We start from the raw sequence: 23,754 nt of genomic DNA, 5'->3' as shown, positions 1-23,754 counted from the left end.
GTCTTTATAAAACCTCTTGAGTCGGGTTTGAAGTTTTGGACCCGTAAATGACTCGATGCCTCTGGGGCCGCAGGACTAAAGACAATAGGAATATTGGAATACGGTTGGTAATTTCGGGGTGGACAGAGATCGCGTTAGCAGTCGGACTCTAATGAGACGGGGCCATGACTGACTGGCCCGTACTTCCCGCGACTCCACAACACAACAATCAATCTACCCTTTGGTATATGGTATTTTAATCTGTACAGTCAAAATCGACACCTCCGAGCTCCAAATAATCATTTATATTGTCCAGGCAGCAGGAATATTGCTCATACCTGCATCCCGCTTTGAATGTTCCAAGATTTTCCAATCTCCGAGGACGGGTCCCCGCCAAGTCTCCAAGACCACGCTGAGAGTGCCACGAAAGGGCAGCTGGCCCCAATCACTAGGAAGACGCTATTGGACTGAGAACGCCACTTGGGGGGTGTTGTGTCATTGATAGAATTGACCAGACTCATACGCACTCCGAATAGGTGACATTGCAACGCTATTTGGAGGTGAAGTGAAAGGTTTAGAAACCATTACTCTGCATTGAAATTTGACGCATTCTCGTGTTCAATACCCACATTACATAACGGATGTTTACTTCTTTATATGCAGCTTGTCCTTGATCTTGTCCAGCTTTGACTCATGATGGCCACCCTCGGCCATGTTGTCTGCGGCACTGTCTCCACTGCTGGCTGAAGTATAGGGGTCCTTGCGAGTGCTGTCTTCGTTTCCATGCAACTGTAAAACCCGTTCAGGGCACTATTTTCGTCCAAGTTGTTTGATAGCAAGGCTGACCTTTTGTTCTTCGCTTTCGGCTTGGTTAATGAGGTCGTGCTCCGCGCGGGCCGCCTCGTCGGTGATGCCTTCTCCGGAACTCATGTTGGACTTCCAATAGATGATCGACCGTTCAGTTGTTAGGTTTATCAGATAAGTTTGAGAAGACAAGAGCTAGTGGATTCTCATAACTCCTTGCGGCCATTTCGAACGGTCTTATATCTCCTTCAAGGACCACCTCACACCCACGATGACGTGTTTTACGGAGTTGATTGCGTGGTCTAGTGTCACATACTTTGGCTCTGTATGCCCGCTGAATGGCTCGATAGCAGTGGCAAAGTTTGGATTCGATATGTACACAAAGAGACGACGACATCATGGGTGTTAAGGCCCTCAAGAGGTTCTGATATCATAGGAAACCATTCGCTTGTCGATCGGATCTATAGTGAGGCGCAGGCTGTGCGTGAGGGTGCGCGATGATGCTTGATATGGCGATGATGTCATGTCAGGCGCAGGACGCAAAGACCCTTGCTCGTTGCATTTCTATCCCTTCTACAACGACTAGGAGAGTTGAGATCGGTCGGCCCAAGAGTCACAATCCGTAGTGAGTCCAGGGCCACAATTCAGTCGGACAAATGACATGAAGTACGGCTGAGAAAACTCCAAGAACACCAGCCAAAGACCAAGAAAAGTAGGAAAAGAAGGAAAAATTATAGCACTAGATATCCACGATTCTACACCGCCCCGCCTCACACACCAGTAGATGGTTCTTGGCTGGGTTTCCTGCTTTTAAGTCCCTGAATAAGGGGTTTCGAGACTTCAGCCAGAAGGACTGGTTTCCTACAAAGTCCTTGAGATGTGAGGGGCGGACATCCACCAGCGAGGCGACTGCGAGGGTTGAGCACAGGCCGGCACCGGCCTCCTCCCGCACTCGCTGCACGATGAGGTCACGCGCAGCCACCGGCTCGTCCTTTCGGGCGAGGAGACTCTCGCCGCGTTCAGCGGACGAGTTGTACACATCAGCGGTACAGAAAACTCCCGTTATAGTCCGAGTGCCGATTTGGAGACCCACGATGGCATCCAGCAGTCCAACGAAAAGGAACGGGTGCTGTAATATCTCAACCGCAAAAGAGTTGCAGGTCTGTCGCGCCAGAGTGCGGTAGCTATCGTCTTGGAGCAGGGCTGACAGGCGCAGCAAGTTGCGGGCAATCACGGCGTTCACAGACGGCGTGGCTGATTCAGTGCCCGTCTTCAATCGGAAAAGGGGACCGGGCATGCCAGGGGTCTGCTCAGATGAGGTGTTATAGTATCCAGAGGAGGTCGCGTCGGAAGTGGCCAGGAAGTACTCATTCAGGTATTCTGGGGACCAAGTTAGTTATTCGGTCTCTGACTAATTGTCAGAAATGGAACGGGTGGTCTTACTTTGAAGGCGCTCAGCAAACTGCAGATAACTGTCATCAAAGGTCGCCTCATACATGTCGAGCAGGCCGCTGGCCATGTATGCATAGTCATCAGCGAAGCCCGGAGTGTCACCGCGATGGCCATCTCGCCAGATGCGCCATAACTTCCCGGTGGCTTTGTCGAAGAGATTATCCTTGATGAAACTGATAGCACGTGCAGCAGCCTCATGGCATTGTATCGCCTTCGGGCTTTCAATTTCCGAAAACAAGACACTGCACTTGGCCAGAGCACCGATCGCCAGTCCATTCCAGGCAACGATAATCTTATCGTCTAGATCTGGCCGCCCCCTTGTTCTTTCTCGGTAGTCACGAAGCTTCTGCCTGCCACCCTTGATTATCCTGACCACCTCTTCTTCGCTTAACCCAAATTCCTTAGCAAGCTTGCTCGGGGTGGCTCGGACAGATAGAACGTTCTGGTTCATGAACTCATCGTGCGGGTCATACTCGGCAGCAACATTGCCGTCCGGAAGCACGCCCCAGTGACGGGCGCACACCGGAGCGTCTCGCGGACCAAGGACTTGGGTGAGCTCCTTGAGAGACCAGACATAAAAGGCACCCTCTCGCTTTTCAGTGTCGTTGGGACTGGGATAGCTGTCTGCATCCTCCGAGGAGTAGAATCCTCCGGTAGGCGATTGCAAGGGAGTGGTTGTCAAGTAGGCCGCCAGGTCATAGACAGCGCCCAGCAGTTCAGGGTCATGGGTTAGTCGGAACGCATCCACGTAGACATCCAACAGCTGTGCTTGGTCATACAACATCTTTTCAAAATGTGGCAAGCTCCAGTCAGTCGTGACACTATATCGAGAGAATCCATGGCCAATATGGTCCCGGATACCGCCTCGGGCCATGTCCACCAGTGTCGTGACGGCCATAGCGGTCGCTTTCTCGCATTCATCTTGCCCCACGATATCCCTAACCTGCTTCGAATATGCGCCAAGTCGCAGCAAAAAGCTAAGGTTAGAAGGAGTAGGAAACTTGGGGGCCCGACCAAAACCACCGTGGATGGAGTCGTATCGGGACGCAAAATGTTGATAAGCTTCTTCCAAAAGTTCAAGATCCAAATCCTCATCATCCTCGCGGCCAGTATGCTGGGAATGTGTGCCTTCTTCAGCAAACTCTCTCAGCTGTCTTGTGATATCCTTGGCGCTTTCCAGACAGCGTTGTTGCTGTGTCTGCCAGACATCGCTCAATTTTTCCAGAATTTCCACAAAACCGGTCGTGCCTGGACCCTGTGATGTTGTCGAGTTTGGGCCAGGCCAGTATGTTCCGCCAAACACGGGCTCTAACTCTGGTGTGAGGAAGACGTTCAAGGGCCAGCCGCCGGAGCCGGTAGTCGCTTGGACGTAGTTCATATAGATGTCGTCGATATCCGGACGCTCCTCCCGGTCGACCTTGATAGGAATAAAGCACTCGTTGAGAATAGAAGCGACCTCAGGAGACATAAATGACTCTTTTTCCATGACATGGCACCCTACAAAGCGTTAGAAGAACAGCACAGATGGCCCCTCCCCCCCCCGAGCAGATCAAACCGACGGTCACATACAGTGGCAGGCCGAGTAACCAATGCTAAGGAAGATCATCCGATTATACTTCCGGGCCAGCTCGATAGCCTCTGCGTCCCACAGCTGCCATGCGACGGGGTTGTTCAGGTGTGCCCGCACCTAGTATGTCGTTAGCGTCGCGCGGCTCCTCGACAGAGCGGGGCGGGTGTATGAATCTCACATAAGGCGATCTGCTCTGTTGCAGGCGGTTGACCAGCTTCGGGCCTGCATCAGGTATATCATGATGCGACTGCATGGTGGGTGTCGCCTTCTGAGCGAGATTCTGGAAGTCTGTGAGGAGAATTCAAACGTCCGCGCTATCTCTCGGCCCAAGTCGGAGGTGCTAACGAAATCCGGCAAAATAGGATCCGAGGTCAGATAGATCAGATACTACCCCGCGCACGAGCGACCAGGGGTGTTTGTGAGGCTAGATGATTGCACCAGGCGAGTCGAGACGGTGGTCACACGGGGGTTGGTCGGGTGTGCAAGGGCCGGAAGTGGGGGTGAATGCAGCCAGGAAGGGAACACGGGAGATCGGCCCTGTGCGTCATCAATGCATCACGTTAATCACGTGTGGGTTCTGGACGGACTTGTTCCTAATTTACGACCGGCCACCATGTAGTATAAGTCCAGTGGAAAATATTATATCTCGTGTAAATCATCTCATATTGGTCTGGGTATCATAATGCGTCTAATCATCACCCATCAGCCCAGCCAACTCCCGCTCCTCCTCTTCCGTGAGCATGGGCTCAGCATTTGGCTGCTCCTCTTCCTTGGGACCATTCTGGGCCAAGTCGATGGCCTGCTGCAGCTCGTCAGGTCGAAGAGACCACTGGCGAATCGTACCATCAATGCTCACGCTGACAATGGTTGACCCAACCAGTGCCAGGCCAGTGACTTCCTCAAAATGTCCCGAAAATGTGTGATGTAGTTGACCAGTCTGATATGGTTAGCATATAACCACAACCATGATCAACTCCCGAGATTTGACAGGACCACTTACAGCTCGATTCCATACCCGAACCTCCTCGTCGCGGCAGGCGGTCACCACCCAGCCCCCAGCCTGATAGACAACAATGTCTCGCACAAAGTCAGGGTGCTCCAGGGTGAGATTGGCCTTCCAACCATCAGCTCGCACCAGACATTTTGCCGTCTTGTCAGATGAGGCAGTCCACATATCACCATCTGAGTCAAAGTATAGCTTGTTCACACTGGTTTCATGGGGAAGAAGGGGCTCTGGCTCGTCACCTCCACCAACCAGTATGAACTGCCGGATTTCTCTGTCACTTCCTGCGCTGAACACGGTAACCCGAGACTCCTCCACCTCAGGGTCAATGGAGAGGTCCAAGACGCCACGGAGGTGGCCTTTGAATGTCTCTGTGCGCTCGCCGCTGGCAATATTGAAGACGAGCACGTGGGCATCAGCACCTCCGGAGATCAGCAAGTCCTGGCCTTGAATTCTGGCACTGATCACAGACTTAACGAAGTCACTGTGTCCCTCGTACTTCTGACGAGGTTGCCGGGAGGCCACATCCCAGCTCCAGATGACCTTATCCCAGCAGCCGGCAAAAAGCAGCTTACCGTCGGGGCTGAGACAAAGGCTCGTCAACGGAGCTGTAGGCCCCTTGTAGATGGCTGCTGTCTCGCCCGTCTGTAAAGAGTTTGAGCAATGGAGATTTCTGTGAGCCAAAGATGAAGCACTTACCGCCAGCACAACCCTCCTCACCACACCACTACTCTGCGCAACATAGACCGATCCTTGATTCCATAGGTCTGGCAAAACTGCTAGGATCTTGCTCTGTACTTTGATGGGGTTGCCATGGTCATTCTGAGACTTGGCATCTTTACGCTCCTGCTCATCCAAGGAGGCACTGTAAAGAGGACGGGATGACAGATTAGTACCCAAGAGATATATAAAACGACGCCAGAATAACAATTGTCCTCACGAGGTCTGGAAAAAGTGGTCTCGGTTTGAGGAGGTCGTCATCGTAGGCAGTGACCTTTCTCTCTTTCTTGTTCGCTTCACTCTCCGAAGAATCAGGGGAAGGTTGGATCTCTCACAAAACCACCACCAGGCGACCCACCGTCCGCACAACGTGAACTGCTCACCGAGCTCGTGCAGTCCGCCGTAGCCCGAATCCACCAAAACCACAGATTTTGCTTCTTCTTTCTTCTCTTCTCTTCTCATCTTTATCCACCTTCCTGCACCTCCCCCCTTCCTCCACGCCGCCATCTTTTCCTTTCGTCTCCTCTCCTCTCCCTCCCCTTCTTCTCTTTTCTCGCGTTTACACATTGCGCGATTCCGCGCAGCCCGCCAAGATGGATATGAACCATTTGATAGGGTCAGTCGTCTGCACCTCCCGGGCGGAACCAGGGTTTGTGCGGCTGGGTTGGAGTTAACACCTGGCAGTCAGCGTTTCAACCTGATCTCCAAGAGCGACATTCGGTGAGTTTGCAATGCTATATCGTCCATGAGCTCGTTGCTAATTGCCTCTAGCTATGTCGGCACACTCCACGAAATCAACCCCGAGGCTTCCACAATAGCCCTTGAAAATGTCAAATCATATGGCTCTGAGGGGCGCCGGGGGAACCCGGCCGAGGAGGTCGCTCCTCCCCCCGGCTGTCTACGAATACATTGTCTTCCGTGGCAGCGACGTGAAGGACATCAGCGTCGCCGACGAAGAAACGAAGGAGAACACACAGCCGGAGCCCCCTCGGGTTCCGGATGACCCCGCTATCCTCGGTGTAAGTCTCCTCTTTGGTTTATGTTTCTGCTGCACCTCCACATTGCACCCATCGGCCTGTCCGCTTTATCGCGGTCGGCCAATTGATCAATATGATGAAATATTTTCGGATGTAAACACAGACCTGTTCGGAATGCGCAAAACCGTGTCGATATTTTCCGTTGCCTTCCTTCTGATTGATCAATTTCTCCTACTCTGCACTACTGCTATGTCTCTTAGCTTGTTTGACAGCTCACTGACTTGGAGGTAAATTAGAACATGTCGCGACCGGGTCCTGTGTCTGGCCCTGAGGCTGGACCATCTGCCCCAGGCCTTCCTTCTCAAACATCTTCACAGCCCCCCCACGGTGCTCAGCAGACACCTCCTGGATATCCCCCACAACAGCCGTTTCAGCAGCAAGGTTTCTACCCGGCCTACGGACAACGCTTTGGTGGCCCTCCCCCTCCTTTCCCCCCGGGCCCTGGTGGTCCTGGTGGCCCCGGTGGCTTCCCCGGCAACATGCCTTATGGTGCTCCTCCCCCAGGCTGGTTCCCTCCTCCTGTCCATGGTTTTCCTCCGGGACCCGGTCAATTCCCCCCTCAAATGCCCCTCGGTGTACCTGGACAACCACCTCAGCAGCGCCCGGGGCCGACCGCACCACCTGCTCCTCAGACCACCTCCGAGCTCCCTGGTGGAGACAACAAACCCTCTAGCCGCAATGCCACTCCCGCCGCTCATAATGCACCCACTCCACCCGTTGAGTCTAAACCCTCTGTAGCCGAGGCGATACAGGGTTCCTCGGGACCCGCTGCTGCTGCTCAGAGGAACGGCCGTGTCATGCCGGCTATTCCGATTGCTGCCCCGCGACCTGTCGCTCCTGCTCATGGCCCCGCTCCCGTGGATGCCACTGCCGCAGCTACCCAGGCCGTTGCCCAGGCTATGGCCAAGCTGCCTCAGCCTGGTGTGCAGAAGAAGCCCGGCCAAGATGCTTCGGTTGACACTATTACCCGCAAAATGAACGATATGCAGCCTTATGGTGCCCCCCGTGCTCCTCGTGGCGGCCACCAACAGCCCCACCAACAACACCCTCGCGGCGGTCGGGGCGGTATTCGCACGCAGCACAAGAAGATCGACGTTCCTGAGTCGGACTATGATTTTGCAACTGCGAACGCCAAGTTCAACAAGCAGGACCTGATCAAGGAGGCCATTGCCACCGGATCTCCTGCCATCGAGGCGGAGATTCATGACGTTGCCAGCCAGCCTGAGACCGATGCCAACGGCGCTGCGGCGACATCTACACACAACCTTTATAATCGTACCACCTCTTTCTTCGACAACATCTCCAGCGAAGCTCGTGACCGTGAGGAGAATGTGGCCAACCGTGTTGGCGGCCGCGAATGGCGCGGTGAAGAAGAGAAGCGCAACATCGAAACCTTTGGCCAGGGTAGCGTCGATGGATACCGTGGCCGTGGACGCGGCTATGGTCGTGGTCGTGGCTATGGAGGTCGCGGTCGCGGGTACAGTCGTGGCTACGGTGGCCGTGGCCGTGGCGGTCCGCGCGGTGGTCGTGCTCCTTCGCAGTCTACCGGTGTGCCCTCGCAGGTTTAAATCAAGCCATTTACCATCTCGCACCTCTGAATGATTGCTATGTTTTTCTTTTTCTTTCTTTTTTTTTTTCTTCATCTCGTTGGGTGTCCAGACCTATGAATGAAACGAACGATTATGCTTGAATCTTTCTCGTCTCTTCGGCGCAATGGGAATGAAACATGGAACTGGGCATTCTGGGACGGCAATACGACAGTCATTTTTTCCGCGACCGGCAATGGGGTGTTTCACGTTCACGTTTTGATTTCTTTCTATTATTTTTATTCTCTTTTTCAAGCATACCCCCTCTACAGCGTCGTTCCTGATATCCCTATATTTTGGGCGGGTATTTCACACTGTTCGTGTGATGGCTGTCTTTCAAAGCAAGTGACATGATGCACACATTAGCCACTCGGAGGACACAGGCGCATGGATTTCGAGGCCACGGTCGGCCATCGGTTTGGAGATCAGGCCGCTTTTATGCAAATGCAAATGTACCATAACCATATCTCCTGAGGCAACTTCCTCAATCAAACAAAAAGGAAAAAGAGGACCACTTTGGTCTATGAGCCGATGTGCTTCTGTAGATCTGCGCTATGCAGATTGTCGTCCCTACCTCCCTGCTCGTCCACGTCAAACAGCACCTCTGGCTTTGCCGAGATAAATGTCCCAGGCCTCGGTCAACATTATAGGTCTACTGCTTCCCCAGCCCGGCTGATATTGCCATCAGCATCGCCGAGTTCAAGCCCCATTGCTGCCGCACACATTTGTGCATGTAACCGCCGCACATTTGCAGTTCTCATTCCATCACCAACATCGAGAGTAATCGTAGCGTTTCCCCTATCACTGCTCCAGGCGGGGTGCCATTCCTTCAAATTCACCAGCGCAATGCGTTCCATCTTATCAGTGTCTGGACTATACATGGCGTGAGCACTAACAAATCCTGTTGCCCAGGTATCTCAATCTCGACCACCTAAGGGAACCCTTGCCACAAATCGGCAGTGAACGGCGTAGAAGCGGAAATGCCTTGCACGGCCGGCCGGTTGTCCTCTCGCCTCCCGAACCATCAGGTATCCAGAATGAGTGCGTGGCTTCGGGCCGACACTCGCTTAGCACTCTGAGACAGAAGATGGAAATCAACGGCCGAAAGTGCAGCACCAAAAGGCGCAGAGAAGTTCACGGGCTTGGTGCCAATGATGGAGCCAGTCTCTGGGATAACAAACGCGTTCTCGTCATTCTCGTCGATATACTCGATATTCTTGTCAATAATTGGGAATCGATCTGTAATGGCCGTATGATTCATGAGGAGCTCCGTAAGGAAGGTACAAGTCAATGATCGATCTCCACATACTGTTATCCAAATCCCACGGGTTGTTTTTGAGAGCATAGCATGTATCGGATGCCAACCGAGGAGCGTGTATGTTGTACTGGAGTCCAGAGTATCTCTGCGTCAAGGCAGTAAACTACATGATTACTAATTAGTAGTTTATCGCATCATCTGTCTAGCAAGCCCGTAGTTCTCGGGAGGCCTGGAAATGCTCAGGACTTGAGCCTCGGCGAGATAGCAGAGAGTGATTATCTGTTATGCTTCCCTTTGGGCTGAAGAAGTGAATATTTCAGACATTCTGAAATAGCGACGCTTATCTGACATTGACCCACACCTTCTACTCTCGATGAAGATATGGGTTCAGTTCCACATCCTCCTCCTCACCTCGGCCTGCCGCAGGGACTGGCACTCGCACCAGAGCATTATCAACTGGCCCACGACTACTCGCAGTACAATGTAACCCCAGATAATGTTGAACGATAAGGAGACCGGGCCAAAGAGCGTAGGAGCTATCTCTGGTTGCCACAAACTGTAGACTACCACGAACATTCCTCAAGATTAGCAGAGGCTCGGTAAATCTCAATCATTTCATCAAGATCGATATTATATCGCCCGTCAACGCCGGGGCGAGGGATGGGAGCCGCGACGGCCTCACTGATGATCATCTATTTATTTAGTAGTCAGTGATCATTCCCACTCTTTCTACTGTGCTGTGGGCTTTCATTTAAAGATCAACGTTCACATACCAGGAGGGGGAGATGAATCGGGAGAAAGGGGTGGAGAGGGCCAGAAGCCATTCTCGCGGGCATCATCAATGTGGTGAGGTTGATTTTTCTCACGAAACATAAGCGATGGATCTTTTAAAGGAGAGAAGAAGTTGTGGAGAGCAGCTCGGGGAAGTGGTGAGTTGGACTTTGGTTGTGTTCGCTCTAGGTCGCTCCGTCCTAGGATAAAATGTGACACGAGTACTTAGAGTTCTCATAGTTGAAGTTGCTAGGCGGTGGTTAAGTGGGAAGAAATAAGGTGTAGGATACAAGGTAGGTTTGCGGCACTTATCACCTAATATCAATTAGGACGAAGCTTCCATCTTTGGAAGCTCCATAGCTCCATCCATGGGACATCTAGACGCCAGCACTGGCTAGCTATACACTATTCCGTCTCGAGCAAATTTGACCCTTTTGTGGCGGTCCCGTAGGCCAATCATTGATGGCTTCTGTGTATGCTTCGTGTACAGTGGAAGTCGAAATCAGATTCCCTGAAGAACACTTCGCGCTGTTTGTCAGCACGTACTCGAAACCACCCTAATCCATATTTGGCTCAGCTGTCAATAATCGCTTTCTAAGAATAACTATAACTACATCCCTTGTATCTCTAGAACAACTATGTGACGTATAATACTGTAGCTTGCCACAAACTCAAATACACACGCGGTCTCCGTGCCCCTCTATGCCCACTGATTTCCCATTCTCTGACACCCATCCCCCTGCAACACCGGCATGTTGAGACTTGCTAAATTATCTGCATGATATGGCACCAGGACTAACTTCCTCAAAACTATTTTCTTATTCATGATAGGATACTCAGCCAGTCACTGGCCATATGTAGAATGGTGAACGCGGCTGAATATAGCGAACGGAGTACTACAGAACCTTGTTTTCGAACCCTAATCACATGATACGCTAAACTTAACATGGTTGCATTAAATTACTTGTTTTGTACATACCAGTTAATAATACGAGACTATGATACTACATAGTATGAAAGATATACAGTGGTGTAACATTAATATTTGACCTCGAGTACATTAAGGCCCACTTTTAGCCTGACCGCTCTTTCAGACCGCCTACTCTATTAGTAACCAAGCAGCGCGCGCATCTTGGCACCCAATAATTCAACGCGTTCTATATCAATCCAACGCATTAATATCACTTCGTTTCAATTTAGTTTACCATCAAACCATGCCTCCTACACGCAGGAAAAGAGGCCCAGAGCTTGACTGCCTAACGCGCGCTAAGATATGCGAATTACATACCACTAACCACTAGGGTACAACGAAGATCAAAGCGATGCGATTTCCTAATATTCCACGCTTAACTATTCAATACACTCTTACCCAAGAAGCGAAGCGTCAAAAGCAACAGTCTTTACCACGCCCGGGAGCTCCGAAAAAGCTTACCGAAGACGATCGTGACCACATCTACGAGACTATACAAGAACAACCATCAATATTAATCGAAGATCTCCTCGCTAAGGTTGATTTCAAGGTCTACCGTATATCAATTTGGCGGTTAACACACGAGATGGGCCTTCGAAAGTGGCGGAAGATGTAACAACCCTCGTTAACGCCCTTATACGCCGAAAAACGCCTTAACTAGGCCTAAAGATATTGACAGAATGGGCTGATTCTGTATAGGCTAGTATGAAAGATGTCCAATAGGACGAGAGATAATTGATCAGATTGATGATGATAGAAGATCAGGGGGATTACCTGTTGAATAGCTATCCCCTGGCTGTACGGACGTATTTCTGTCCGTGCGGCCGATACTCGGCTGTTACAAAGCCTGAGTTTCTCTGTAAGCTAGTATTACATACAAAAACATAAGAAACCTGGGCGCTTGATGAATAAGCCCGTTCTTAGTGGTAAGTTACCACTCCACATATTTCGACAGATATTAACACTTTACCGCTACGGATTAGGCTCGTGTTTATTAGTCCGACGAATGTACAGTTAAACGTAGTATCGGCCAGCGTCAAGAATAGAGCTTTACGCGTCCAAAAGATCAACTTTTTTACCATCACAAGGAGGGCCATCAAGTCTAGATAGTCCCGGCGCGTAGGAAGTAGATTAAACAGATATTTTGGGCTGCTTTTTCCGGATTACCGCGTCGTTCTGGCCTCATTCCGCTATTCGGAGATCCTTACTCTCGTCGTGGTAGTATCTCATCTCGAACGATCGAAGAGCTTTATCGTCGTGTCCTCCCTACATTGCTAAATAGTCTCGATGATAAGGCTATTTTCTAGCAAGATAACGCGCCCGTACACACTACTTATATTATACGAGAGACACTAAGTGAGCTAGATTGTGATATCATAGAATGGCCACCTTATTCGCCTAATTTAAATCCAATTAAGAATCTATAGGCGTTACTAAAAGCTGAAATATTAAAGCGCTACCCCCAGCTTATGCATCTTCCAAACAACGAATCAACACTAGATCTACTACTGCAAGCTGCCCAGGAAGCATAGGAAGGCCTAGATATTGATATCTTTAAGTATCTATCTGATACCATGCCTCACAGGGTAGCTGACGTTATTAAATATGAAGGATGGCACACCAGCTATTAGGATGATTGAATATCAGAGGTTTCTGCCGGGCAATACTAAAATAGTGGGTCCATGGGCCGAAGTACTCGAGGTCAAATATTAATGTTACACCACTGTAAGTCATGGTGGATGTGGTTTAGTTTTAGGCTCTTGGAACTCGCACTCCCACCCTCGTCCACACTAAACCTATTTCGGCAATACTTGATCCCTTGATGCTTAATTCATTTTTAAGGGAAGTCTACTATATAATCGAATGTACCTACGAAAACCTGTCTGAGACTGTGCGATCATCTGATTATAGGCTAAACCTACCTAGGTATCCAATTAGTTGTCATATGATCTTTGAGCATCGCTCATGGCCCCAGTAGCCCCGGAGTCCACCAACCAGCTGGCCGCAACCCACCACCAACAAAACTAAGTAAAGGGAGTAGAACCTCAGTTTACGACATGGTATTCGGCGACATATCAATCCAGCGCATTTGTCCATGCAGAAACATTTATAATATACATGATTTAGAGAGACCGATTTAGAGATCTACTGTGCTCTGGAGGCCAATACTGTGGATATGACGGTATCCGCAAGGGTCATCAACTGATCTAGTTACTAAGAGAGGTAGGTTCCAGGGTTAGAGACCTTCTCACCAGCGGTCATCATAGACATAATCTTTCTCCACTCTTTCGACTACCACTTCCTGGATGATTGGTTCCTCAAACCGCTCCTGCTCAAAACGACGCTCGTCGTTCCACTCCCGCCGTTCTTCGAACCGCTCTTCTTCCTGGAATCGCCGTTCATCTTCAAAGCGACGCTCGTTGTCCCACTCCCGCCGTTCTTCGAACCGCTCCTCTTCCTGGAATCGCCGTGCATCTTCAAAGCGACGCTGGTCCTCCAACCGAGCTTCCTCCCGATAGTCACGCGCGACCTCCTGCTCCCGTGCCTCCTGTTGGCGGAGGTTCTGATTCTCGTACTCTAGTCTGCGGACCTGGTCGTCATACTGATGCTGTTTGATCTGGGCTTCGGCGGCATATCGTCTCTCCATATCGTGTTCCTTGTCTATGAGCGTAGGTGAGCGGCGAAGTGAAGAACTATTAGAAACCAACGAAACCACTTACGCTTGTCATGTTCGTGCATCATAAAGGCACCGCCGGCCAGACCAGCCGCCAGCCCTACACCACCGTAAAGCATGTTGTGGTTCTGCGGCGCACCTCCGGGGCCAGCACTGCTGGGGGGATAACCCCGAGGAGCAGGCCCGCCATAATTCGAAGGAGGACTAGGATGTGTCCAGCTACGCTCCCCGGTGCGCTGGTTAATGAAGATATAACGCTGCTCCTCGGCCACGTACTGCGCTGTCCATCCCGGGGGGAGAGGGGCCCCTCCATGTCCCTGAGGCGAGCCTTGTGGTATGTGAGAACCGTACATGGCGAGGTCTAGCGACAAGAAAATAATTAAATGATCAACCAAAAAAAGGTACGGAGCGACAATCGCAAAGGGGGAATCCTGGGTGACCTTTATGGGAACATCACCCATTATAAATGATAACGCCCTTTCCCCCCCCCTTAATTAACTATCTGAAACAACGCCACACAGACGACAACGCATCTAAGCGGCTGGTCGACACTCATTTGCCCCTCAACCAGACGCTCTATGGACAGGTGTCTTTAAGTGGGTCTATTCCGGGTCATGATAAGCTTTTTAGCGACTAGGTTGCCTCTCCCCTAGAGCATGCTCATGATAAGCTTTTTAGCTACTAGGATGCCTCTCCCCTGGAGCATGCTCATGTCATTTGGCGTCCCTGACGCGTATCTAGCTGTCGTTATTTTTAGCTTCGTCGATTTCTTATAATTTGACTAGCGAATATTTGTACCCTACTCTGTTTACACGCTGGTATTATTACTCCGTACTAAAATAACTAATGGTACGATACGCGTTTCTACTATCGATAGCGCATGTTTAATATTCAGCTGTATATATGGTAGAACTTCTCAAGGAAATAAAAGGGGCATCAAGGCATTAACTTTTACCAAAGTAGGTTTAGCACGGACCAGTGGGAGTGTGCGAATTCCAAGGCCATAGTATTAGACATGTAACAATTCATGAACATATAGTACAGTATTTACAGTACAACGTCCTCGGGTTTTTACTCAGTTTGTATTATATAATTCAACATCGGAACAGATCTTCAAATACGGAGTAAACATATAGGTGATTAGGGTTAGAAAGAGCGTCACTATGTTTCCGATATGGAAGATGATAACGGCCGCCACTGTAAGGATATCCGCAGCAACTTGCGGGGATCTACATGTCAAAGCGCCAACCCCGCCTAGTGCGGTGAAGGCCTCAACTCCTCAGTCCCTTAAAAACCTGTCCATTTCGAGCTCGCATTATTATCGCCCTGCTGTGATCTTGCCATCATGTCTGGCCTGGAGGCCCTCGGTGTCGCCGCCAGTATCATACAAGTCGCAGACCTAGGCACTAAATTATCCGTCAAACTCTTCTCCTTCTACCGACGGGTCAAGAATGCCAACGACTCTATCCAGCTCTTGTCCAACGAGATCGCGCTCGTCAGTGCCATTTTGCGTGAACTAGGCGACAACCTGAAGGCGGAGGAGTCGTCTAAACTCTGTTCAGATGAGGCATTTCGCACTCTAGGCCTTGTCCTAAATCAGTGTCGGGACGTACTTGGACAGATCCAGAGAGTGGTTGATCATAACGACCAGCCTGGGAAGGGTCGCTTTCAGCAAGTCACTGGAAAGTTTCGGATAGTACTGCTTGAACCGAGCCTGGATCAGCTCAAGATCACCTTAGAAAGGCTAAAGTCGACGATGCTACTTCTACTTAATGTGATTTTGTATGCGGGTCAGATTCGAAGGTACGCATGTCTGTTCCTCCATTTTATGATTCCTTATTTATATTTCATCAGCAACCATATTCCAACCCTAGTCCAAGAGCAGCGTGACTTGCTGCAAAATCTGTTAGAAAGTCAAACTGAAACCCCAAAAACACGGCAGTCTGATACGGGCGTGGAATTTTCTCGAGGTCTCTCGACAGAGACGACACGCAGCAGGTCATCCCACGCTAGCACTGATGAGACTTCTGATGAGAAGTACAATTCAAAAACCCCCCAGCCGCTCTTAAAGAATCAATCTTTACGGGATTCAATGGACCACGCGAACAGCAGTGAAGGTCAGATTGGAGCCCATAGAGCTACAGAAGGCAATACATCCCCTGAGCTGAAGGAATACAATGTCCTTATGCAGAGCATGCTTGATGAGATCGAATTGTGCAAAAGCAAGCTTGAGAAGAACAGACACTCCCGAATCAAGAACGGTGTTTTAAATATCCACTCCGGAGAAATCACGCGATTCCAAATCGAACATGGACCCTCGATTCACATTGATCACTCGCTTTTTGCGTACGTACGCGTCCTATCTTTTCTCTTAGCGTGAATTTCACTGACGTTGATAGCGAGTCAAAACCTGTGAGCGTTCTCCAGCCCAACGTCACCAGTCGTTCTCCGTCCCTTGCAGGCTTATACCACTCATCACAATCTACAAAAATGCCTGTGGACCACTATCTTGACCCAGACGAATCGGACTTCTCCGAGACCGACTTGTCCATCCGTGGCCGGAAAGACCGCACCCCTATCCATCGTCGCTCCGTCTCTCGCCAACACCCAGAAACCAAAGAGACCTCCCTGATGTCGGTGCAGCCACCCTCACGCATGTCCCACTCGCCTCCAATGGGCAGACGGCGTTCCTTCGAGCGAACAAGGCCAGCGAGGTTTATAGTCAACGAGCAGGGGCAGCGCACCGGCAACGGCAGCAAGCCACCACGGGTGCCGCGGAAGGTGTACGATGACTCGGATGAGGAAGTAGTGCGCTTGTTACAATGGAGTGTTGCCAGTAGTCTCTCTCACGAATCATCCCCCTCCCCTCGTGACCCAGAGATTGCCACGGACCAGCGCATGCTCGAGAGGAGTGACTACCGGAAAGATATGGAGATCTGGAAGAGCCAGCTGGAGATCGAGCGACTGGAGCGTGAGCTCGAGAAGATCCGTGAGAAGAGCTCCCCGCCGCGCGAAGTCGTGCTCCTACCCCCATCTTGTGCGTCCCGCTCGCAGCGTAAGGAAGAGGAGTGGTATGAGGATGAGATGAGTGAACGTCTGCGCCCGGAGCGGCGATCTGAACGCTCGTTCCGGCGAACGCAAACGGAATTCGATTGGCGACTGAAGAAATTTGATGAGGCGCAGATTATTACAAAAGAAGGGCAGAACGCGGTTCTGGAGGAGGAGAAACCGAAACAGGAACTGGAGATCGAGAAGGCTGCTGTTCAGGAGTGGAAGCCAGAACAGGCGCATATCAAGCGGAAGGAAGGGGGCGCCGCCGACACAGCAGCACCGATAGCTCCAGAAGTGACCAGTCACCTGTCTCAAACAGGCTGCTGGAAGACCGAAATTCACCATTCATTGACGGTCAATCTGCCATGGTCGATCTACCTGCTCAGGGAGATCCTAATGCTACAGCATCCCCCAAGGGTATCTTGAAGCCTCGGCGTGAAAGCTTTTCTGAAGGACCTAATCCGGTGAGCGAAGGTGTCGCTCCGCTCGAAAAGGTCCATACCAAGGACATCTCGCCTGACAACCTGTGGACCGAATTTGACCCGTTTGTTGAAGGTCTCTCGCTGCCAGGCAATCTAGAAGACCTGTTAGGGCAGTGGACCACCCTTAACAAGCAAGAGATTCAGCGTGGCCAGCTGTCGGCATTTTAGTTTGTGTACAAAAGACTATCCTTAGATAGGTTGCCAGGACTGTGAAGCTTTGTACAGGGCCAGTCGAGGCTGATGACGCTACAGTCGCGACTGTTTGGGAGTATCGCCGCTGAGCCTTGCCACCACTGCCGGCGTGTTCCTAAGTTGTGGTCCTCCTACCTGCCGAGTCCGGGATAATAGAAAGTGTAGTATACCACTGGGGTAACCACGGGCTTTGCTGCAGTGTTAACACTCGAAAGACGAAATACCAACTATGAGGATGTCGCTCGTCAGGAGACTGGCCGCGATCTGGGCTCAGCGGGCCGTTCTTTTGCCCGCGATAGAGACTGTAGCAAAGTAGCCAGCCATTATCTGACACGAAACCTACAGAAGGCCGTCTCGATCCCCGCCCCTTTAGCCCTATTATATTAGTCCGGGAGATATGAAGAGCTGTATATTCTATAGCTAGCAGCCTACAGCGCCCGCGTGTTTAAGATGGAGCAGGTATGTTGTTTATCTATAAGGTATAGATAAAATATAGTAATAGGCCGAGTCTCCAAGAAATAAACCCCCTCTGTCCCTTCTTCAGATCGATATACTTAGTTCTACACACGTATGATAGTAGGAGCATCACTATAGAATTTAAACCGGGTGATCAAGACTTCTGAGTACTGGAAGTATTGATGGACCTTTTGCTTCAGCCGGATCTTCCCACTTGATCGATTGGTCTGACCGACCATCGGGATTACACATCATTAAGTAAGCAGTCGACGAGAAAGCATTGTAGACATGCACAGAACAATCACAGAACAATTACTGAGCATCAGTCGTCACATGACCACACTGATCTGATCTCTGACGGCCCATGCTGAAATCTACTCGGTGAGCCTGAGCCGAAGTGCGTAAAAGCGGCAGCCCAGATAGGCCCGGCAGACATTATCCTGTTTATATAGCTGACTATATTCTTAATTCCGAATGTAACCTAAGTTCAGCCACCAAGCCACCTGAAACGCCCGTCTCCAGAGCCCGGCAATCAACTATACACCGAAAACATGACGAATGTACACCAGTCACTTATGGTCAATGCAGCAGATCTCTGTTCTTACGAGCACCAAGGCGCGCCCTGAACTCTTTTAGCCAACAGAGGCACGACCGGGAACACCAAGGCAGGATTGTTCGACTGTCCCCGAGATTGCCTGCTGACTGGCAGTCACAGGATGGGACGGGTCAGCTTAGCAGCAGAAAAGGCCCACTGGGCAAAAGCTCAACCAGTCTGCTCGCCAATAACTGTGACTCAACCGCTTGGCTCTCTCGGCTTTTGCCTCGACTTATCCTTCGATCCGTTTCCCCCGCATACGCTATGAGCGCTTTCGGTGGAGCCGCCGAGAGCCAATCCTACACCGCACGGCCATTTCAACAACCCACACGCCGATCCACCCACGTTATTCCCTGGGCAAACTGAGATCAATATTGACAGATTATATGAGCTATTGAGCGGTGAGACTCTGGAGAACCATTTCTTGTGGCACGGTCACTTTGCTTTTGCTCTCTGGACCTAGCCCACTTAAGCCCTAAAATGGCGTAACTATACAAGGATGGGGCGCCCGGTGGCTGACGAGGCTGACCTGGTTGACCGGGTAGCGCGGTGATCCTCCTCCAAGATTTCCTAATGCTGACTCGCGTTTAGGCCGTCCAGGATTCTGGGCAAAGCCGCCAAGGGTGCTCCAATGGCTCCAGCGTGACTTTCGCTTGGGCCCGTCCTATCTACGTACGCCCTACCCCATGGGGGGGTTGTTAGTTAGGCCGAGCATTAAATTCAGTGGGGTAGCCTATGCTCCCCACGCAGGTTTTCGTCCGAAATCATAGTGGACGAAGATTCAAAGAAGGCTCATCGCGTGTGCTACTTCCCAAGCTGCAAGATTGCACTTCGAGCCACCATGAACGAAAAGGAATTTCCAACCAAGGATCCCCTTGCTCACGATGAGTTCGTGCCTCAGGTCCAGGCACCAACGAAAGCTGAGGCGGTCTCGGGCTCTCATCAGACTCGCGCTCTCAACATCGTCGTGAACCCCCTGAAGGTCAGCTTCGCAATCAGCCGATTCGGCGCCACATCCCTCTGGTAATACTGACCAATTTGATTCCCGCAGCGATTCCCTAAGGCGCAAATCATTGAAGATGCCCGGGGGTTTGCCGAAATGCACGGCATGTCCGAGCACGCAGACCTGTTTGGTCGGGCTGCCCTGGTCGCTCGGGATCCAAAAGGATTCGAGGATATACCCGAGCTTAAGGAGGACGAGCGGGCCGCGCTTGCATACGAAAGAGATCATAAATGGCACGGCCCGTGGATGCTGTGGTACTCAATCGCGCTGTGCGCTGTTGGAGCCGCCACGCAAGGATGGGACCAGACGGGATCGAATGGAGCCAATCTGTCTTTCCCCGAGGCGCTGGGCATTAATGGGACGGGAAAGGACGAATGGATCGTGGGTGTCGTCAATGCTATTATCTTCTTAACCGCTGGCTTGATGTGAGTAACCTGACATCAACTAATGCTCCCGGCTCTGATCCGCGGAATTGACCGTGCAAATAGTGGCGCTTTTATTGTCGATCCACTTAACCACTACTTGGGCCGAAGAGGTGAAATTTTCCTCACTGCTGCCTGCCTTACTGCCACCCCAATTGGCTCCGGCTTCGCAAGAACATGGCAAGAACTCTTCGCTGCACGATTCGTGATGGGAATTGGTATTGGCGCAAAGAATGCGACAGTGCCTATCTACTCAGCTGAGATGGCCCCGCACCGTATTCGTGGTGCCCTCGTTATGTTCTGGCAACTTTGGGTTGTCGCAGGTATCTTCTTGGGATTCTGCGCCAACGTCATTGTCAAAGACACTGGTGCTCTATCTTGGCGCCTTCAGCTCGGCTCAGCATTCATTCCATCATTCATACTCATGATTGGAATCTTCTTTTGTCCAGAGTCCCCTCGCTGGCTCATGAAGCATGGCAAGCACGCGAAAGGCTTCCGATCGATGTGTCGTCTTCGAGCTCATCCTATTATTGGTGCAAGAGACTTTTACTATTCATGGGTCATCTATGAGGAGGAACTGAAGGAAGCCCGAGGCGCCGGATACTTCTCCCGCATGCGGGACTTGTTCACCGTGCCTAGGATCAGGCGAGCCAACTATGGTGCTTCGACCGTCATGATTGCCCAGCAAATGTGCGGTATTAATAGTAAGCAACCTATCCTTTCGAAGCCAAAGGTCATACCTGACACCTCGCAGTCATCTCTTTCTATAGTTCAACTATCTTCGAAAATGTGGGCTACACCCCCGTCCAGGCCTTATACGCTTCTCTTGGCTACGGTGCTATTCAAGTTGTGTCGACCATTCCTACGTTGTTCCTTATCGACACAAAGGGCAGAAGGACCCTGACTCTGATTGTAAGTTGTATTTCGTGATATGCAAAACTCCTGCTGACCTCTTTTCCCATGAAGACGTTCCCTCTTATGTGTATCTTCCTATTGGCTGCCGGTCTCTCGCTTTTGGGTGACCCAAATGATGGCAGGAGTCGGGGCGAAAAAATCGGACCAGTTGTCTTGTAAGTCTTTAAATGGTGTTTGCAGCTCCAAGTGTTAACCATTTGAATTCGTCGAATAGGTTTGTCTATCTATTCACCATCTGTTACTCTCTGGGTGAAGGACCAGTGGCATTTCAATACTCTGCGGAGGTGTTCCCCACTATTCAGCGTGAGCAAGGGATGGCCTGGGCTGTGTGCATCAACAACACATTTGGTAAGCTAATCACTTGTCAAGCTACCGAAGCCGATCTTGCTGACAGCGCGTTTGTGCAGCCGGCATTCTTAGTTTGACTTTCCCTCGAATGCAGACGGTGATGACTCCAACTGGTGCCTGTAAGAGAATCCTGCTCAATGCTGCCACGGGATGACCTGCTGACCCGACATATAGTTGGCTTCTATGCTGGACTTAATCTTGTCGCTTGGTTCATGATATTCTGCTTTGTCAGAGAGACCAAACAGCTCACCCTAGAAGAGCTGGATCGTAAGTGAAAATCGCGAGTGCGTTACATGCCCGTCCGCTGACATCTCCGACAGAGGTCTTCTCAGTCCCAACCAGTAAATTCATTGGCCACGAGCTGAAGGTGTGGCTGCCCTACTTTATCAAGCGACACATTTTCCGACAGAACATTCCCAAGCCACCAGCGATCATCGCGACGGCTGATGAGGCGGAGACTAATGCGGACAAGCGAGTTCGCGTAGCGCCGAGAGCAGAACTGGAGTAGAGAATATATAGGCAGACCTTAGCATCTGTTCCGTCTATAGCTGCAGATATACAATAGGGGGTTCTCTGTACTGACCGGTGGAGATACGAGGATGGGTCATATTCGAGAGAGGTTCACCAAAGACCAATGCTTGAGTTGATCAGCTTATTTTCCCACCTTAGTCTTGTTAATGAATACGTTAATACATTCGTCATCTTCTCCCCATAATATCTTCGTACATGAAAATATTGTAGACAAGCGTGATACTCAGACCTGCATCAGTCAATAAGAGAATGGAGTGACCCGCGAGCGGCTAACTGGAAAGTTCTGTTCTTGATTCCCTTGTGGAACGAGACAACGGGCAAATTTATTTCGTGTACGATGCTATAGTCTGGTTTCTTCTGAGAACCACAGCAGCTAGGTCCATACACGTATCTATTGCAACAATCCCAGTATAACTTTGTTATTAAACTGAGCAGCAAGATAGAGCAAAGTGGTCCCATCATCACTTTTGGTAGTACGATCAGCACCCTGCTGAAGTAAGAACCGAACATTCGCTTCGGTCTGTTCCCGCACCGCGTGGAAGAGTGGCGTTTCGCCACTACCGTTTTTAGCCTCCAGGTTGGCCCCATTTTCAACCAATGCCCTGGTGATAATATCTTGATCGTGTGTGACGGCCTTATGCAGCGGGGTATCTCCATGCACATCGGATGTGTTTGGGTCCGCACCGCAGTCAAGAAGGATTTCCAAGGGAATTATGAGGCCAAAGAAGGCACATGTGCTGAGCGCGGTCAAGCCTTGATGATCTTTCATCTCAAGGTCCACCTTTCTTTCCACAAGAAGCTTCACAACTCCATAACAGCTTTGCAATGCCGCACTGACGAGGGGCGTACGACCCGTCCGGTCTCGCGAGTTCGGGTCAAGCCCCCTGTCAAGGAGAACCCTGACGATTCCCACATTACCTTCCAAGGCTGCCTCGTGCAAGATCGAATGGGACTCTCCAGCCCTAGTCAGTCTCGCATGGCTATCAACCAAAAGCTGAAAGGCTGTCGGTTGTGATCCACGCAAAGCCTGGATCAACGGCGTGTTCCCGTTCGAATTTTCCGCCTCGATATTAGCCCCTCTCTCGAGCAGAAGTTTCATCATCGCGACGTGCCCAAAGTAAGAAGCGATGTGCAGCGGGGTGTTGTACCGGTACAGGTTCCCCTCGAAATTGTTTGATTCTATATCCGCCCCATTCTGCAATAACAACCTGGCAACTCCTTCATGGTTCCTCGTGGCCGCTACATATAGTGGAGTCTGCCTGAGTTTCCTGCAGTCGACTCCAGCATCATGTTGGAGTAGCAACATGACCATGTCCTCATCTCCGTTGGAAGTGGCGATATGTAAAGGGTCGCGATCCCAGTCAAGCAGTGCGGTCATACCATGCCGAAGGGAGTGTTTCGCAGTTCGTAGTTGGTGGTGCTCAGCAGCCCATGACAAGGCCGAGCTCGAGAAACGAGCATTGCAAGACCGAGCATTGAAGGTGTAGAGATGGGGATTCAAGATACAGTATAGGCGTCGATTTGTTTGTAGCAGGGAATTGATATCTGCCTGTGATTGAAGGTGGTGGGCGATGGCTTCCAGCAGCTCGGTCGGAAAGTCTAGCAACTGCATTGTGGTCTAGCAGAGGAAAGGGAAGAAAAGAAGCAAGAGGGTCCTTTCTTATTTTGTTTTTAAAGTTGGTATAGTGACAGCCTCTTGAGGATATGCATTCATCCGATCAAAGGGAAGTTTCGAGGGGCGAGGAGGTGAGGCTGAAAGAAGGGACCCGCCAACGCACGCACCATACCAAATACGAAAGATGGCTGCCTTCCCAGGCTATCCGAGCAGTAAATTAGGTATCAGAATTGATCAGCCATGCCATTTACCGTCCATTATAGAGGCCATAGAAAGGGGAAGGGGGCCTCATTGCCAACTTTGTAGTTTCGTTCATTTTG

The 23,754-nt window shown here is 50.8% G+C and overlaps 10 protein-coding genes across 10 annotated transcripts; 3 read left to right on the top strand and 7 right to left on the bottom strand.

Annotated features, from left to right (window-relative positions):
* Positions 1 to 624: 624 nt before the first annotated feature.
* N7482_005601 (uncharacterized protein) lies at positions 625 to 909 on the bottom strand (the record flags this gene model as incomplete). The annotated part of the gene is made up of 2 exons (XM_056687726.1): positions 625 to 768; positions 826 to 909. 2 exons carry the CDS (start codon positions 907 to 909, stop codon positions 625 to 627), a joined length of 228 nt encoding a protein of 75 aa, XP_056543281.1.
* Positions 910 to 1,522: 613 nt separating this feature from the next.
* Positions 1,523 to 4,058, bottom strand: N7482_005600 (thioredoxin domain-containing protein; the record flags this gene model as incomplete). The annotated part of the gene is made up of 4 exons (XM_056687725.1): positions 1,523 to 2,163; positions 2,227 to 3,732; positions 3,805 to 3,922; positions 3,984 to 4,058. The coding sequence occupies 4 exons, from the start codon at positions 4,056 to 4,058 to the stop codon at positions 1,523 to 1,525; spliced, it is 2,340 nt and encodes a 779-aa protein (XP_056543280.1).
* A 435-nt stretch (positions 4,059 to 4,493) lies between these two features.
* On the bottom strand, positions 4,494 to 5,789 carry N7482_005599 (WD40 repeat domain-containing protein; the record flags this gene model as incomplete). The annotated part of the gene is made up of 4 exons (XM_056687724.1): positions 4,494 to 4,742; positions 4,806 to 5,453; positions 5,508 to 5,673; positions 5,749 to 5,789. 4 exons carry the CDS (start codon positions 5,787 to 5,789, stop codon positions 4,494 to 4,496), a joined length of 1,104 nt encoding a protein of 367 aa, XP_056543279.1.
* A 332-nt stretch (positions 5,790 to 6,121) lies between these two features.
* N7482_005598 (uncharacterized protein) lies at positions 6,122 to 8,133 on the top strand (the record flags this gene model as incomplete). The annotated part of the gene is made up of 5 exons (XM_056687723.1): positions 6,122 to 6,144; positions 6,213 to 6,248; positions 6,300 to 6,405; positions 6,464 to 6,547; positions 6,802 to 8,133. The coding sequence occupies 5 exons, from the start codon at positions 6,122 to 6,124 to the stop codon at positions 8,131 to 8,133; spliced, it is 1,581 nt and encodes a 526-aa protein (XP_056543278.1).
* Positions 8,134 to 8,795: 662 nt separating this feature from the next.
* N7482_005597 (glycosyl hydrolase family 79 C-terminal domain-containing protein) lies at positions 8,796 to 9,032 on the bottom strand (the record flags this gene model as incomplete). Its single annotated transcript, XM_056687722.1, has 1 exon — positions 8,796 to 9,032. The coding sequence occupies one exon, from the start codon at positions 9,030 to 9,032 to the stop codon at positions 8,796 to 8,798; it is 237 nt and encodes a 78-aa protein (XP_056543277.1).
* A 143-nt stretch (positions 9,033 to 9,175) lies between these two features.
* Positions 9,176 to 9,412, bottom strand: N7482_005596 (uncharacterized protein; the record flags this gene model as incomplete). The annotated part of the gene is made up of 1 exon (XM_056687721.1): positions 9,176 to 9,412. The coding sequence occupies one exon, from the start codon at positions 9,410 to 9,412 to the stop codon at positions 9,176 to 9,178; it is 237 nt and encodes a 78-aa protein (XP_056543276.1).
* A 3,986-nt stretch (positions 9,413 to 13,398) lies between these two features.
* On the bottom strand, positions 13,399 to 14,177 carry N7482_005595 (WW domain-containing protein; the record flags this gene model as incomplete). Its single annotated transcript, XM_056687720.1, has 2 exons — positions 13,399 to 13,811; positions 13,871 to 14,177. 2 exons carry the CDS (start codon positions 14,175 to 14,177, stop codon positions 13,399 to 13,401), a joined length of 720 nt encoding a protein of 239 aa, XP_056543275.1.
* Positions 14,178 to 15,169: 992 nt separating this feature from the next.
* Positions 15,170 to 17,525, top strand: N7482_005594 (uncharacterized protein; the record flags this gene model as incomplete). Its single annotated transcript, XM_056687719.1, has 3 exons — positions 15,170 to 16,170; positions 16,242 to 17,176; positions 17,281 to 17,525. The coding sequence occupies 3 exons, from the start codon at positions 15,170 to 15,172 to the stop codon at positions 17,523 to 17,525; spliced, it is 2,181 nt and encodes a 726-aa protein (XP_056543274.1).
* A 1,916-nt stretch (positions 17,526 to 19,441) lies between these two features.
* On the top strand, positions 19,442 to 21,796 carry N7482_005593 (uncharacterized protein; the record flags this gene model as incomplete). The annotated part of the gene is made up of 9 exons (XM_056687718.1): positions 19,442 to 19,582; positions 19,652 to 20,028; positions 20,092 to 20,729; positions 20,780 to 20,937; positions 20,992 to 21,095; positions 21,155 to 21,288; positions 21,348 to 21,407; positions 21,463 to 21,555; positions 21,609 to 21,796. The coding sequence occupies 9 exons, from the start codon at positions 19,442 to 19,444 to the stop codon at positions 21,794 to 21,796; spliced, it is 1,893 nt and encodes a 630-aa protein (XP_056543273.1).
* Positions 21,797 to 22,210: 414 nt separating this feature from the next.
* Positions 22,211 to 23,431, bottom strand: N7482_005592 (uncharacterized protein; the record flags this gene model as incomplete). Its single annotated transcript, XM_056687717.1, has 1 exon — positions 22,211 to 23,431. One exon carries the CDS (start codon positions 23,429 to 23,431, stop codon positions 22,211 to 22,213), a length of 1,221 nt encoding a protein of 406 aa, XP_056543272.1.
* Between the last annotated feature and the right edge of the window lie 323 nt (positions 23,432 to 23,754).

The sequence above is a fragment of the Penicillium canariense genome (genome assembly GCF_028826845.1).
Source record: "Penicillium canariense strain IBT 26290 chromosome Unknown utg000003l_segment0_segment0, whole genome shotgun sequence".
NCBI classification, from domain to species: domain Eukaryota; kingdom Fungi; phylum Ascomycota; class Eurotiomycetes; order Eurotiales; family Aspergillaceae; genus Penicillium; species Penicillium canariense.
Note: the sequence above shows the minus strand (reverse complement) of the source record. Positions and strands in the feature narration are given on the sequence as shown.